This window comes from Trachypithecus francoisi, unplaced genomic scaffold, assembly GCF_009764315.1.
Source record: "Trachypithecus francoisi isolate TF-2019V2 unplaced genomic scaffold, Tfra_2.0 Lachesis_group2, whole genome shotgun sequence".
NCBI classification, from domain to species: domain Eukaryota; kingdom Metazoa; phylum Chordata; class Mammalia; order Primates; family Cercopithecidae; genus Trachypithecus; species Trachypithecus francoisi.
In genome coordinates, this window is record NW_022681465.1 from 144,797,776 (window position 1) to 144,812,893 (window position 15,118).

The 15,118-nt window shown below is 39.7% G+C and overlaps 1 protein-coding gene across 2 annotated transcripts in view; it reads right to left on the reverse strand.

Moving 5' to 3' along the window:
• Positions 1–15,118, reverse strand: part of STK32A (serine/threonine kinase 32A) — a 157,275-nt gene that overhangs the window by 109,646 nt on the left and 32,511 nt on the right. For both annotated transcript variants that reach the window (XM_033180746.1, XM_033180747.1), the window contains exons 3-4: positions 6,625–6,680; positions 5,406–5,557 (exon numbers count right to left, since the gene is read on the reverse strand). In XM_033180746.1, coding sequence (XP_033036637.1) covers positions 5,406–5,557; positions 6,625–6,680 — 208 coding nt within the window. The remainder of the gene's footprint in view (positions 1–5,405; positions 5,558–6,624; positions 6,681–15,118) is intronic.

Sequence of the window (15,118 nt, forward strand, 5' to 3'; positions counted from 1 at the left end):
AGGTTTTAATCGTAAAAGGATGCTGGATTTTCTTGAATGCTTTTTCTGCATCTATAGAGATGATCATGTGATTTTTTAAAAAAATTCTGTTTATGTGGTGTATCACATTTATTGACTTGTGTATGTTAAGCCATTCCTGCATCCCTGGTACAAAACCCACTTGGTCATGGTGGATTATCTTTTTTATATGCTGTTGGATTCGGTTAACTAGTATTTTGTTAAGGATTTCAGCATCTATGTTCATTGGGGATATCGATCTGTAGTTTTCTTTTCAGGTTATGTTCTTTCCTGATTTTGGTATTAGGGTGATGCTGGCTTCATAGGATGAATTACAGAGGTTTCCTTAGTGTCAAAAGAATTGGTACCAATTCTTCTTTGAATGTCTGATAGAATTCTGCTGTGAATCCATCTGGTCCTGGGCATTTTTGCTGGTAATTTTTAAACTACCATTTCAATCTTGCTGCTTGTTATTGATCTGTTCAGGGTATCTAATTCTTCCTGATTTAAGCTAGGAGAGTTGTATTTTTCTAGGAATTTATCCATATCTTCTAGGTTTTCTAGTTTATGTGCATAAAGGTGTTCATAGTAGCCTTGAATGATCTTTTGTATTTCAGTGGTGACAGTTGTAATATCTCCTGTTTCATTTCTTAGTGAGGTTATTTGGATTTTCTCTCTTGTTTTCTTGGTTAACCTTGCCAATGGTCTATCAATTTTATTTATCTTTTTAAAGAACCATCTTTTTGTTTTATTTATCTTTTGTATTTTTTTGTGTGCCAATTTCATTTAGTTCTGCTCTGATCTTGGTTATTTCCTTTCTTCTGCTGGGTTTGGGTATGGTTTATTCTTATTTCTTTAGTTCCTTGAGGTGTGACTTTTGAGTGTCAGTTTGTGCTCTTTCAGTCTTTTTAATGTGGGCATTTAGGGCTATAAACTTTGCTGTTAGCACTGCCTTTGCTGTATCCCAGAGGTTTTGATAGGTTGTGTCATTATTGTCATTCAGTTCAAAGAATTTTAAAATTTTCATCTTGATTTTGTTTTTGACCCAATGCCATTCAGGAGCAGGTTATTTAATTTCCATGTATTCGCATGGTTTTGAAGTTTCCTTTTGGAGTTGATTTCCAGTTTTATTCCATTGTGGTCTGACAGAATGCTTGATATAATTTCAATTTTCTTAAATTTATTGAGGCTCATTATATGGCCTATCATATGGTCTCTCTTGGAGAAACTTCCATGCTCTGTTGAATAGAATGTGTATTCTGCAGTTGTTGGATGAAATATTCTGTATATATTTGTTAAGTCCATTTGTTCCAAGGTATAGTTTAAATCCATTGTATCTTTGTTGACTTTCTGTCTTGATGACCTGTCTACTGCTGTCAGTGGATTATTGAAATCCCCTGCTATTATTCTGTTGCTATCTATCTTATTTCTTAGGTCTATTAGTAACTGTTTTCTAAATTTGGGAGCTCCAGTGTCAGGTGCTTATATGTTTAGGATTGTGATATTTTCCTGTTGAATAAGGCCTTTTACCATTATATAATGTCCCTCTTTGTCTCTCTTTTAACTGCTGTTGCTTTAAAGTTTGTTTTGTCTGATATAAGAATAGCTACCCCTCCTCGCTTTTGGCGTTCATTTGCATGAAATGCCTTTCCTCACTCCTTTACTTTATGTTTATGTGAGTACGTGCATACTAGGTGAGTCTCCTGAAGCCAGCACATAGTAGGTTGGTGAGTTCTTATCCATTCTGTGATTCTGTATCTTTTAAGTGGAGCATTTAGGCCATTTACATTCAATGTTAGTATTGAAATGTGAAGTACCATTGCATTTATCATGGTCTTTGTTGCCTGTGTACTTTTGAGAGGTGACCAGGTGCTAGCATCCCTCGCTGTCCGTGCCCGCTCGACCTCTGCGTCCACTCTGGTGGTGCTTGAGGAGCCCTTCAGTCAGTCACTGCAATGTGGGAGCCCCTCTCTGGGCTGGCCAAGGCCAGAGCCGGCTCCCTCTGCTTGCCGGGAGGTGTGGAGGGAGAGGCACGGGCAAGAACTGGGGCTCTGCATGGCACTTGTGGGCCAGCGTGAGTTCTCGGTGGACACAGGCTCAGCGGGCCCCACACTTGGAGCAGCCGGCTGGCACTGCCAGCCCCAGGCAGTGAGGGGCTTAGCACCCGGGCCAGCAGCTGTGGAGGGTGCATCAGGTTTCCCAGGACTGCTGGCCTGCAGGCGCTGCACTCAAATTCTCAGGGGGCCTCAGCCGCCTCCCCACGGGGCAGGGCTCAGGACCTGCAGCCCCCCATGCCGGAGCCTCCACCCTGCCATGGGCTCCTGCATGACCTGAGTCTCCCCAACAAGTGCCACCCTCTGCTCCATGGTGCCTGGTCCCATCAACCGCCCAAGGGCTGAGAAGTGCGGGCCCATGGTGTGGGACTGGCGTGCAGCTCTCCCTGTGACCCTGTGCGGGATCCACTAGGTGAAGCCAGTTGGGCTCCTGAGTCTAGTGGGGACTTGGAGAACCTTTATGTCTAGCTGGAGGATTGTAAATGCACCCATTAGCACTCTTTGTCTAGCTCAATGTTTGTAAACTCATCAGTCAGTACTTTGTATCTAGCTAATCTAGTGGGAATTTGGAGAACTTTTCTGTCTTGCGCTCTGCGTCTAGCTAAAGGATTGGAAATGCATCAATCAGCACCCTGTCAAAACGGACCAATCAGCTCTTTATAAAATGGGCCAATCAGCTCTCTGTAAAATGGATCAATCAGCAGCATATGGGTGGGATCAGATAAGGGAATAAAAGCAGGCTGCCTGAGCCAACAGTGGCAACCTGGTTGGGTCCCCTTCCAGAGTGTGGAAGCTTTGTTCTTTCACTCTTTACAATAAATCTTGCTGCTGTTCACTCTTTGGGTCCACGCCGCCTTTTTGAGCTGTAACATTCACCAGGAAGGTCAGCAGCTTCACTCCTGAGGCCAGCGAGACCACGAAACCACCTGGAAGAACGAACAACTCCAAGGGCGCTGCCTTTAAGAGCTGTCACCATGAAGGTCTGCAGCTTCACTCCTGAAGTCAGTGAGACCATGAACCCACCAGAAGGAAGAAGACAGTGTGCCTAAGCAAAGATCTTTTTGCAGTGAATTACCCAGATGTTCTTTGTGCTTCTTGTATTTGGATGTCTAGATTTCTAGCAAGACCGGGGAAGTTTTCCTCAATTATTCCCTCAAATATGTCTTCCAAGCTTTTAAAATTCTCTTCCTCCTCAGGGACACTGATTATTCTCAGGTTTGGTCATTTAACATAATCTCAGGCTTCTTGGGGGTTTTGTTTGTATTTTCTTATTCTTTTTTCTTTGTCTTTGTTCGATTGTGTTAATTTGAAGACATTGTCTTCGAGCTCTGAATTTCTTTCTTCTACTTGTCCAATTCTATTGCTGAGATGTTCCAGAGCATTTTGTGTTTCTAAAAGCGTGTCTAAAGTTTCCTGAATTTTTTATTTTTTTTTTTAAGCTATCTATTTACTTGAATATTTCTCCTTTCACTTCTTGTATTGTCTTTTGGATTCCCTTGCATTGAGCTTCGCCTTTCTCTGGCCCCTCCCTGATTAGCTTAATAACTAACCTCCTGAATTCTTTTTCAGGTAAATCAGGAATTTCTTTTTGGTTTGGATCCATTGCTGGTGAACTAGTGTGATTTTTTTGGGCCATCGAGTGCCTTGTTTTGTCATATTACCAGGGTTGGTTTTCTGGTTCCTTCTCATTTGGATAGGCTCTTTCAGGGGGAAGGTCTTGTTCAGATTCTTTTGTCCCACCGGGTGTTCCTTTGATGTAGTACTCTCCTCCTTTTTCTATGGATATGGTTTCCTGTGAGCTGAACTGCAGTGATCGTTGTCTCTGGTACTGGAAGTTGTGTGCACAGAGTCCTGTGATGTGAACTGTCTGTGAGTCTCTCAGCTGTGGATACCAGTGCCTATTCTGTTGGAGGTGGCAGGGAGTGTGATGGACTCTGTAAGGGTTCTTAGCTTTGGTTAATATTCTATGTTTGCGCTGGTTGTCCTCCTGCCAGGGGGTGGCGCTTTTCCAGAGAGCATCAGCTGTGGTATTATGGGGAGAAACTGGCAGTGGGCAGGGCCCTAGAACTCCCAAGATATATGCCTTTTGTCTTCCCATACCAGAGTGAGTAGGGAAGGACCATCAGGTATGGGCAGGGCTAGGTGTCTCTGAACTCAGACTCCCGTGGATGGGCCTTGCTGTTGCTGCTGTGGGGGATGGGGCTGGGATTCCCAGCTCACTGGAGTTGTGTGCCTAGGAGGATTATGGCTGTCTCTGCGGATTGTCAGGGCCGGTCTCACTCCCACTGCCTTCCCCCCACCGCCCCTACCCTCCACCCCACCACCACCGGTCCCAACACCACCACACACACACACACAGCTGCCAGGTTGTTTCCAAGCAGAGAAGCAGTACCGGCAACCTGCCCCAGGCTACCGACCTCCCAGCTGCAAAAGAAAAGGGCTTGGTTTATCCCCTGCCTGTGGAGTCTGCACCCTGGATTTGTGCCCTCCCTGGAGTCCTGGCCAGGCGCTTTCTCACCCTGTTCAAATTGTTACAAAGTTCAGCTAGAGATTTGCTTCTCCCTATGGAATTTTACCCCCCTCTCCTCTCCCGTTGGATCCCTGTGGTGCCAGGCAGGAATGGCCTGCTTGGTGACCCAGCAATCTCCCAGGGCCTTTCTGCGGCTTCCTCTCCCCGTGTATTTCACTAGGCTCTTCAGATAGACTCAGCTCCAGGTAAAGTCGGAAACTTCTCCGGCAAACAGACCTTCAGCTTCTCCAGTAGGGATGTGTGTTTGGGAAAGGAGGGTCTCCCTTCCCCACTTCCGCAGTTGGGGCACTCACAGTTTTGGGGGAGTCTCCTGGGTCCTGCAGGAGCAGTCCGTTTCCTTCAGAGGGTCTGTGGGTCCTCTCCATCGTGTGGGATTTGACCTAGGTTTCACCTAGGACCTCATTGTACACTCATTAACATACTAAATCATACACCCACCAGCACCATGACAGTTCCAGGAACATTCATATTTGGTGTAAAAATAGGTGGCACCACAGTTCCAAGAAATCTCCATCTTTTTTCAGGGATCTTCATGAATGTCTCACCCCTTGGTTAAAGAAACGCATATGGCAACAGCCTCAAACCCCCTTACATGGCACTCACCGGAGTCCACCCACGCTCCCCTCTCTTGAGTGTGTACTTTTCACTTTGCAATAAATCTCTGTACTTTCACTGTTTTCCAACTCATCCTTGAACGCTTTCTTGCAATTATGTAAAGAGCCTGGATACCAGCCAAGGCTGAGGTCCCAGTGGCATTTGGGGACCTCCCCTAGCACACCAATATCAGGAATGTCACTATTCAGAGGTTCAGTAAAATTACTCACCACAAATTAACCAGGAAAGGGTGCTCCAGACCCTGCATGATCTGGAGTTCCTTGAAGACATTTCTCACTTCATTGCGCTCCACACACTTTTGTTTATTCATGTACTTCATTGCGTACATCTTCTTGGTATCATTCTTCTGTACAATGCAGACCTAATGGTGAAAACCAGAGTGAGTGAGTGATTAGGGAGGTAGTGGATCATGGTGATGAGAGACAGAACAAGACATGTTATTTTCTGTGGCTTGGATCCTTAACATTTGCAAATTACACAATGCTAAAAGTTCCCACTTAGCTCTGATTTTGGATTAAAAATTTCATTTTCTTTTCTATGCGCCAGTTCAATTCTTGGATCTCTTTTTTCTCAAACAATTTTGCCTGGTTTTGCTTTTTGGGTTCTTAAGACAGCATTTTGGTGAAAATAGCTGCCTCCATGTCAGGAATATTCCAATAACAAGTAACATCCTTAATCCTGCTTTGAGTGACTGAAAGAGACATGACTAAACTGTCAAGCTGAATAATACTGTGCAAAGAATTTCTGTTTACAACCATAGATGATATAACCAAAAGGACTTTAAGGACTGGAAAAACATTAAATATAATGTCCATGTTTTTGAAATTTTTTTAGAGGTCTATGTAATACCTGATAAAGTAAACAGAAAATGATTTCAAAATACAAGTTTAATATGAAATATTATTCTCTTAAAGTATGTCTCCATTGAGAAACTAGTAATCAGGGTTTGAATACAGAAGTTTCTTGCAAAAAAATATTAGACTGAATATGTATATTTCTTAAGATAAAAACATTATACAAATGAGGAAAGAAATAGAAATCAGGTGGCTTCTTTCCCACATGAAAATAATGAACTCTTCCATAAACGAGATAACTAGTGCTGGGTGTACAGCTGGTAGAATCGAAAATGATTCTGAAATCTTCATCTCCTTTAGGGTAGAGAGAAAAGTCTTAAAGTTTACTGAGAGTAAACAGATTTGAGTTTAATGAGATTATTCTAGAGAACCGTGTACGTTCATTATGTAGCTGCCTGTCACGCGCTTTTCTTAAACTGTGGTGACAATTTTATAAAAATCCTTTACAAAAACATTTTCACTTGATTATCTTTCCTTGCGGTCCCAACAACTCAATAATATGAACATTTCTGGACCCTCTGTTCCCTGGGCTACATAACCTTGCTGGTGCTTAATCATTTCAATTTGTTCTCACCTTCCCAAAACTGCCTTTCCCAATGGCTCGCAAAATTTCAAAGTGGTCAAAGTTGACTGTAAAACAACAAAAAAGAAGAATATCATGAGTAATTACCAATTTCTCTTTAGTAGCTAATAAATAACATGATCTCAGACTACCTTAAAATGCCAATCTAATCATCCAATAAACATCTATTGAACACTTATTATGTATTAATCATAGTGCTTAGTGCTGGGAATACAATAATAATAGAGTAAAAATAGAATCTCTGCCTTTATGGAGTCTGTAGTCAAGTAAGGGCCCTATAAAGACAGAGACTCTTATAGACTAAATAGTCACAAAAATAAATGGAAAATTCAAGCTCCCGCTGCAAGTTAAGAAGAGAGGTCATGGGACTCTAAGAACGTATCACAGAGAATTTGATATAGGCAACAAGGTAAGGAGAAACATCTCTGAGCACAGAATGACTTCAGAAAGATCTGCTCCCAGGTGCATCGTATGTATGACTTTACCAAGGATCGGCACTTTAAAATGTTCTCCTTGCCTCTTTTCTTACTACAACCACTCTTTTGTATCCAAGTAATTTCAATTTTCCCAAGTAGGAAACTATTACACCTCTAAGTGTGTAGCCTGAACTAATCTCCAAAGTGCAGACTTGTAACAGATTAGAATGGATATGTGTGCAGAAGTCCACTGAATTTTGCTTTGAAGTAGAGTCGATCCTCCACGTCTGAAATTTTAAAATTTCAGTCCCTAGAAGAAGCAATAGTTGATTAGTTTATAGGTTTTTTGAGTCACTGCTTGTGAAATGTATAATGATGAGAAGAACAAATCACAGATTCTCCTGTGCAGGTGACAATCTTTGGTTTCTTGCCTTGATAACTGAGAAAATATTTGACTCTGTTTCCTGGTTTGTGAAATAAGGATTTAGATGAATTAAATTCCAAATAAGTGATTTTAAGAGTTTTTTCAGAAAATATTGTGAAACACTAAATGGTATAATTTGTCTCTTTAAAAGACCTAGTTTGTCTCTATTACCCAGAATAATTAGATAATCTCCTTCTGAAGGAAAAAGTTTGGCTACAGTGCCTCTCAAAGTCTGTCCAAGATATCTGAGAGTCAAACATTTTGATGATGTGGCTTAATCATCACTTCTTCTTCTCAACTCCAAATTCCCTTTCTATCATAAAACCCACTGGATCATGTGAGGCAGATGTATATTACAAATAATCCCGTACTTGGACTCAAAATAATGAACAGACCAGAGATAAATGACAGACTCTTCAAGGCTCCATTTTCTCATGAGAAAAAAATTGGACTGACCTAGATCAAAAGAAAACACCTTGTACTAAGAAAGCACTACTAAACCTGTTTAAGTACTTAACATAGTTACTCAAGGGAATGACTTTTCTTCTCAAACTCCTTGAATTCTGAGTTTATTTCATCCACTATAACATAAGCTCAATGAGGGTGGAGATGATATGTCCTTTTGCTCACCCTGGTTCCCCTGCCGCCTCAGAAAATTCTTGGCTTAGGTAGTTGAAGGCATAACTCTTTGCAGTTCTCACATAGCCAGGTCTTAGCAAATAGATCAAACTAAGCTATAAGAATACATAAGAGCCCCCCAAAAATTAGTTCTTATAAACATGGATAGTGTGAACATTTGGATTCTCTAAAGCAGTGTTTTTGAACTGTGAGTCAAAACCCATTAATGAGTTATGAAATAAATGTAGCAATAATAAGAGGTACTAAAAATTTAATTAAATAGAATAGAAAATACCAGAATGCCTCAAATGTAGTAAGCATAGTACTGCCTCTGAAACTGTTGCTTCCATTTCATATACTTGAGTAGACATATATATACAATCCTGGCTTCATTTATTATGTCATGATATATTTTTTGGCATATGTTTTACCTTGGGTTGTGGTCAGAATAATTTTAAAAACACTTCTGTAAGTTTTCTCTTGAGTTTCATACTGAAATAACCAAAGCAATGATTTTCTTACACCCATTACATGAATCTGAGTTGTGTATTATTTACCACAAGAGTGTTAAAAAGAAACCTGACCAGGATTTATTTGCAAGTTCAAGATTTTATCTTGAGCAGATCCAATAACTCACAGTGATTTCTCCACTACCAGTCTAGCCTAGAATGCCATGATGACATTTTGAATCTCTAAGATTACAGCAGGTACCTAGAAAGCATGAAGTTCCAGCTTGATATTAATCCATTTCATGAACCACCTTCTTTCATAAACCATTTTAACCTTACTGCAAATGATACAGGATTACATGTCAGGATCCTGGTAAATTTATACTAGCAAAACTGCTTTGACTAAATGTGACCTCCCAAATGTCACTTCTCAGAAAAGGGACAAGCCTAAAGTCTTAGAGCAATTTATCTCATTTATGCCTTTATCAAAGAAAAACACAGCCTCTAGTCTAGTGCCATACTGTCTAAAGTCACTTCCTTGTATAAAAATACAACCTAATGAGAAAGCCAATGATAGATTAAAAGTGACTGTAAGAGCTGGATGTGGTAACTCGCATCCGTAATCACAGCACTTTGGGAGGCCAAGGCAGGAGCATTGTTTGAGTCTAGGAGTTGGAGACTAGCTTGGGCAATATAGTGAGGTCCTGTCTCTACAAAAAATAAAAAATTTGCTAGGCATGGTGGTGCACATCTGTAGTCCCAGCTACTCAGAAATTGAGGCAGGAGGAACTTCTAAGAGGCTGAGGCTACAGTTATCTGTGATTGCACCACTGCACACCAGCCTGGGCAACAGAGTGAGATCCTTTCTCAAAAATAAAAATAAAAAATGTGAATGGAAGAGACTCTCTTATTCAATCCTGACAGTCCCTTCTTAAATGTTCAACAACAGAATCACTAGTTAGCAGGAAGATTAACTTGAAAATGCAACTAAACCTAGTAAATTCGGACAAAATCAGAGAGAGAGAGAGAGAGAGAGAGAGAAATATGAGGTCAGAATTGTGGATTATTTTGTCAACAGAAATCTAATAGTACTATAAACATATAGGATTTGCCTAAGGGATATGTGGAATAGTGTACTCACTATGTTCTTAAACCCTTGATCAATATGAACAGTAAATGCCAAATTGGACTTGCAATCTGTTTTTGTGTAGTCTATAAGCTAAGAATGGTTTTTGAATTTGTATAGGATTACTTTTGAAAACCAATGGATATGCAATAGAGAATGTATATAAACCCACAATATTTACTAGCTGGCTCTTTACAGAAAAGTCTGATGACCGCTGATATTAAGAGCACAGTCTCTGAAGACAGACAACCTGAATTCAAATCTCAGCTCCAACAATAAATAGCCATGTGATCTTGGAAATTTACATCTATGCTTCCCTTTCTGCATCTATAAAATGAGGATGAAAATAATATATACTTCACAAGGTTTATAAGAAGATGAAATGGGTCATGTGCATAGAACATTGCCTGGAACCAACTACTTTTACTAGCAGTGCTATTACTTCTGAAAGAGTATCATAGCTCCCAGCAAACACCACCTTAAGCTGCCATGGTAGCACCTGGGTATTATCAGGCAATATGGAGGTAAATGGAATCAGCATCATTTCAACACATTTGGGGTTTTCGTAGTCTATGGTGTAGTGTCCTTGCAGTGTTTTCTCTAACCTCTAAAGCAAGGTTAACCTTAGTGGTGTTTACTTCTTGGGTCTTGTCCTTGTATCATGTTCCAAAACTTTCATTCTGGTTCATGGAGCTCTGAATGTTAAGAAGACAGAAAGGCTGTCTGGAGACACTGGGTCTTTGTGGGGCCTTGAAGGTAGTGGTTTAGTGTGGGCAAAGGCAGAACCTGGTTCTCACTCATACTGGCAGGGCTGGGCTAGGGTATGTGGCCTGCAAGAAAACAGGCAAAGGAGATGTAACTTTTTTTTTCTTTTTTATTATACTTTAAGTTCTAGGGTACATGTGCACAATGTGCAGGTTTGTTACATATGTATACATGTGCCATGTTGGTGTGCTGCACCCATTAACTCATCATTTACATTAGGTGTATCTCCTAATGCTATCCCTCCCCCACCCCCCCACCCCACAACAGGCCCCAGTGTGTGATGTTCCCCTTCCTGTGTCCAAGTGTTCTCACTGTTCAATTCCGACCTGTGAGTGAGAACATGCAGTGTTTGGTTTTCTGTTCCTGCGATAGTTTGCTGAGAATGATGGTTTCCAACTGCATCCATGTCCCTACAAAGGACACGAACTCATCCTTTTTTACGGCTGCATAGTATTCCATGATGTATATGTGCCACATTTTCTAAATCCAGTCTGTCACTGATGGACATTTGGGTTGATTCCAAGTCTTTGCTATTGTGAATAGTGCCGCAATAAACATACGTGTGCATGTGTCTTTATAGCAGCGTGATTTATAATCCTTTGGGTATATACCCAGTAATGAGATGGCTGGGTGAAATGATATTTCTAGTTCTAGATCCTTGAGGAATCACCACACTGACTTCCACAAAGGTTGAACTAGTTTGCAATCCCACCAACAATGTAAAAGTGTTTCTATTTTCTCCACATCCTCTCCAGCACCTGTTGTTTCCTGACTTTTTAATGATCACCATTCTAACTGGTGTGAGATGGTATCTCATTGTGGTTTTGATTTGCATTTCTCTGATGGCTAGTGATAATGAGCACTTTTTCATGTGTCTGTTGGCTGTATAAAAGTCTTCTTTTTAGAAGTATCTGTTCATCAGGCAACCTACAGAATGGGAGAAAATTTTTGCAACCTACTCATCTGACAAAGGGCTAATATCCAGAATCTACAAAGAACTCAAACAAATATACAAGAAAAAAACAAACAACCCCATCAAAAAGTGGGCAAAGGATATGAACAGACATTTCTCAAAAGAAGACATCCATACAGCCAACAGACACATGAAAAAATGCTCATCATCACTCGCCATCAGAGAAATGCAAATCAAAACCACAATGAGATACCATCTCACACCAGTTAGAATGGCAATCATTAAGAAGTCAGGAAACAACAGGTGTTGGAGAGGATGTGGAGAAATAGGAACACTTTTACACTGTTGGTGGGATTGTAAACTAGTTCAACCATTATGGAAAACAGTATGGCGATTCCTCAAGGATCTAGAACTAGATGTACCATATGACCCAGCCATCCCACTACTGGGTATATACCCAAAGGATTATAAATTACTCTACTACAAAGACACATGCACACGTATGTTTATTGCGGCACTATTCACAATAGCAAAGACTTGGAATCAACCCAAATGTCCATCTGTGACAGACTGGATTAAGAAAATGTGGCACATATACACCATGGAATACTATGCAGCCATCAAAAAGGATGAGTTTGCGTCCTTTGTAGGGACATGGATGCAGCTGGAATCCATCATTCTTAGCAAACTATCACAAGAAGAGAAAACCAAACACCGCATGTTCTCACTCATAGGTGGGAACTGAACAATGAGATCACTTGGACTCGGGAAGGGGAACATCACACACTGGGGCCTATCATGGGGAGGGGGGAGGAGGGAGGGATTGCATTGGGGAGTTATACATGATATAAACGTCATGCACATGTACCCTAGAACTTAAAGTATAATTAAAAAAAAAAAAAAAGAAAAAAAAAAAAAAAAAGTATCTGTTCATATCCTTTGCCCACTTTTTAGTGGAGTTGTTTTTTTCTTGTAAATTTGTTTGAGTTCTTTGTAGGTTCTGGATATTAGCCCTTTGTCAGATGAATAGATTGCAAAATTTTTCTCCCATTCTGTAGGTTGCCTGTTCACTCTGCTGGTAGTTTCTTTTGCTGTGCAGAAGCTCTTTAGTTTAATTAGATCCCATTTGTCAATTTTGGCTTTTGTTGCCATTGCTTTTGGTGTTTTAGACATGAAGGCAAGGAAATGTAACTTTGAGGCCTTCCTTATGTGCCTCAGAGTCCTGCTTTGCACAGGTGTTTTCATCCCAGCCTTCGCAGCCATTGTATCTGTACAGTACCCTAAAGGTTTCCTGGAGGTATATCATGTTAAACAGACAAAGTTGAATGCACCTTAATGTTGTGATAATTACTTGGAATATTAAAAAGATAAATATCTAAAAGTACTTATTTCAGAGTTTTTCTTTTGGGTGGGTACACATTCCTTCACTAATCAACCAGGCACAGACATTCTATATGCATAAGGGATCTGTTTATGAGGGTGGTCAGTACATGTTTCATTTTTGTGTCACTTTCTATCTTCACATCTGTATAGTGTATACAGTTAAAGGTACTCAGGCTCATAGAGGTGAAATAATTTGTTATGGTTATAACTAGTATAGTGACATATTAATGTTGAGGTTAGATTTTAAAAACAAAAAGTAAGGCAAAGCCTTTTTTAGTCAAAACTACACAGAAAAATCCTTTAGAAACGTACCTTTTTGAAAACCAAGAAAGTTTTCCAAAAAGTCCAACAGACAATTCTATCTCCTTTGTGTGGGTACCCAATAAGGCTCATAAACTGCATCTAGGAACTATTATTTGGGAAAAAATAGTTTAAACACTAAAATCACACTTTTCTCATTAGCAAGTTTATATTTATTATAGTCACATGGAAAGTTAAGACCAATTATGCAGATAACTGGTTGAATGTTTTTGCAAAGCATACCCAATATTTGAGTGGAGGAGTGGGTAAAATCAACTCACTTGAGTCTGCCTAGTTGTACTCAGGCAAATTCAATATCTACCTTTCTCATTCTGGACCCAGGCTCTTAATCACTATTTTTATAGCAGTCATTTTAATGTTATTCTTATTGTGTAACATACCTACCCATCCCAAAGGTAGAATCAGAGGAAACAAGATGGGATTTCTTCCTGTCTCCTTTTAGAATTACATGTTGCATCAAGGTTTCCAAGTCTTTCCCTTGGCATAAACCATGCTGATTCTGAAAGCCAGTGATGATACTTTTTATTTCCTTTGATTTATTTCACTTACCATCTTCTCAGTCTCAAGCAATGTTAAAGGAAATAAAAAAGGAAACCCTTTTTAGAGTCTGTTATAACACCCTGATGCTTGGAATTTCAGAGAAGACCCTTGTAGAAAGTAAGGCAGGAAACCCTTTGTTTTTTCTATTTTTGAAGTAAAAATCTTTGTAAAAGATTTTATTTTTTCTAAAAATTGATTTCAGCTTGAGCAAGTACCAAATCATGAACATAAATGAGTCTACTGAGAACAGCACACCTTGCTGTTTATGTAAATCTTCCTACTGATGAAGAAACAAGGACACCAGCTGTGAACCTTAGACTAGTTACTCAGTCTTTCAAATCGCAATGTCCCTGTCTGTAAAATGGAACTAATTAAGTCTAACTCAGGTGACTTTGAAGATGAGACATTGTAAACCAGAAGCAAAATGTCTGGTCCACTGAAAACTAAAAATTACAAATTTTTTTCAAGTACAACAATTATTCAATGAAAACTAAGCTATCTTTCCCTTCCAAGTTTTCAGTTCCAGTTCCATGAATCAACCATTATTAACAACTCCTTGTGTATCCTTTAAGAGATTCTCTCTGCATATATGTACTCCTTCCTAAAGGCAATAGCAACATACTATCATTCCTATGGGAGCATACATTGTTAAACCCTTTCTATATAACACATTGCCTCTGTCCATTCATACCATCACATATAGATCTAATTATTTTTAAGTAGCTAATTTGTATTTTATTGTGTAAATGTACCATAAAATATTTAACTTATTGATGGATTTTGAAAAATGGTTTAATTATCTTCGATTGTTGGGTGTGATGGCTCATGTCTGTAATCTCAGAACTTTGGGAGGCTGAGGCGGATGGATGACCTGAGGTCAGGAGTTCAAGACCACCCTGTCTAACACAGTGAAACCCACTCTCTACTAAAAATACAAAAATTAGACGGGTGTGGTGGCGTGCGCCTATAATCCCAGCTACTCAGGAGGCTGAGGCAGGAGAATCCGTTGAACCCAAGAGGCGGACATTGCAGTGAGCTGAGATCGTGCCATTGCACTCCAGCCTAGGTGACAGAGCAAGACACCATTGAAAAAAAAAAAAATTATCTATGATTACCAAAACTACCTTGAGCATTCTTGATGGGCTTCTGTGTCTACAAGCAAAGTTGATAAAAGTGGAAATGCTGGGCAAAGAATATGTTAATTTTCTAATTTTACAGATATTATCAACTGGCTCTTCAGAGATGTTGCATCAAATCTTGATGTCAAAAACATATAAGAATAACTTTTTGTCCACCACCTTGCCAACACTACTACATTAACTGTTCTTCATCTGACAAGTGAAAAAGATTGAATTATTGATTTACTTTATTTCTTTAATGCTGAGTGAAGCTGCATATATTTATATGTGTATTTTTTTCAGCAAACTGCCTTTTTATATGCTTTGCATATCTTTAATGAGTTATTAGATTTTTTGATATGTAAGCACACTTAAAAATGGTGAGTCAATTAACTCTGTGTAACATATCTCA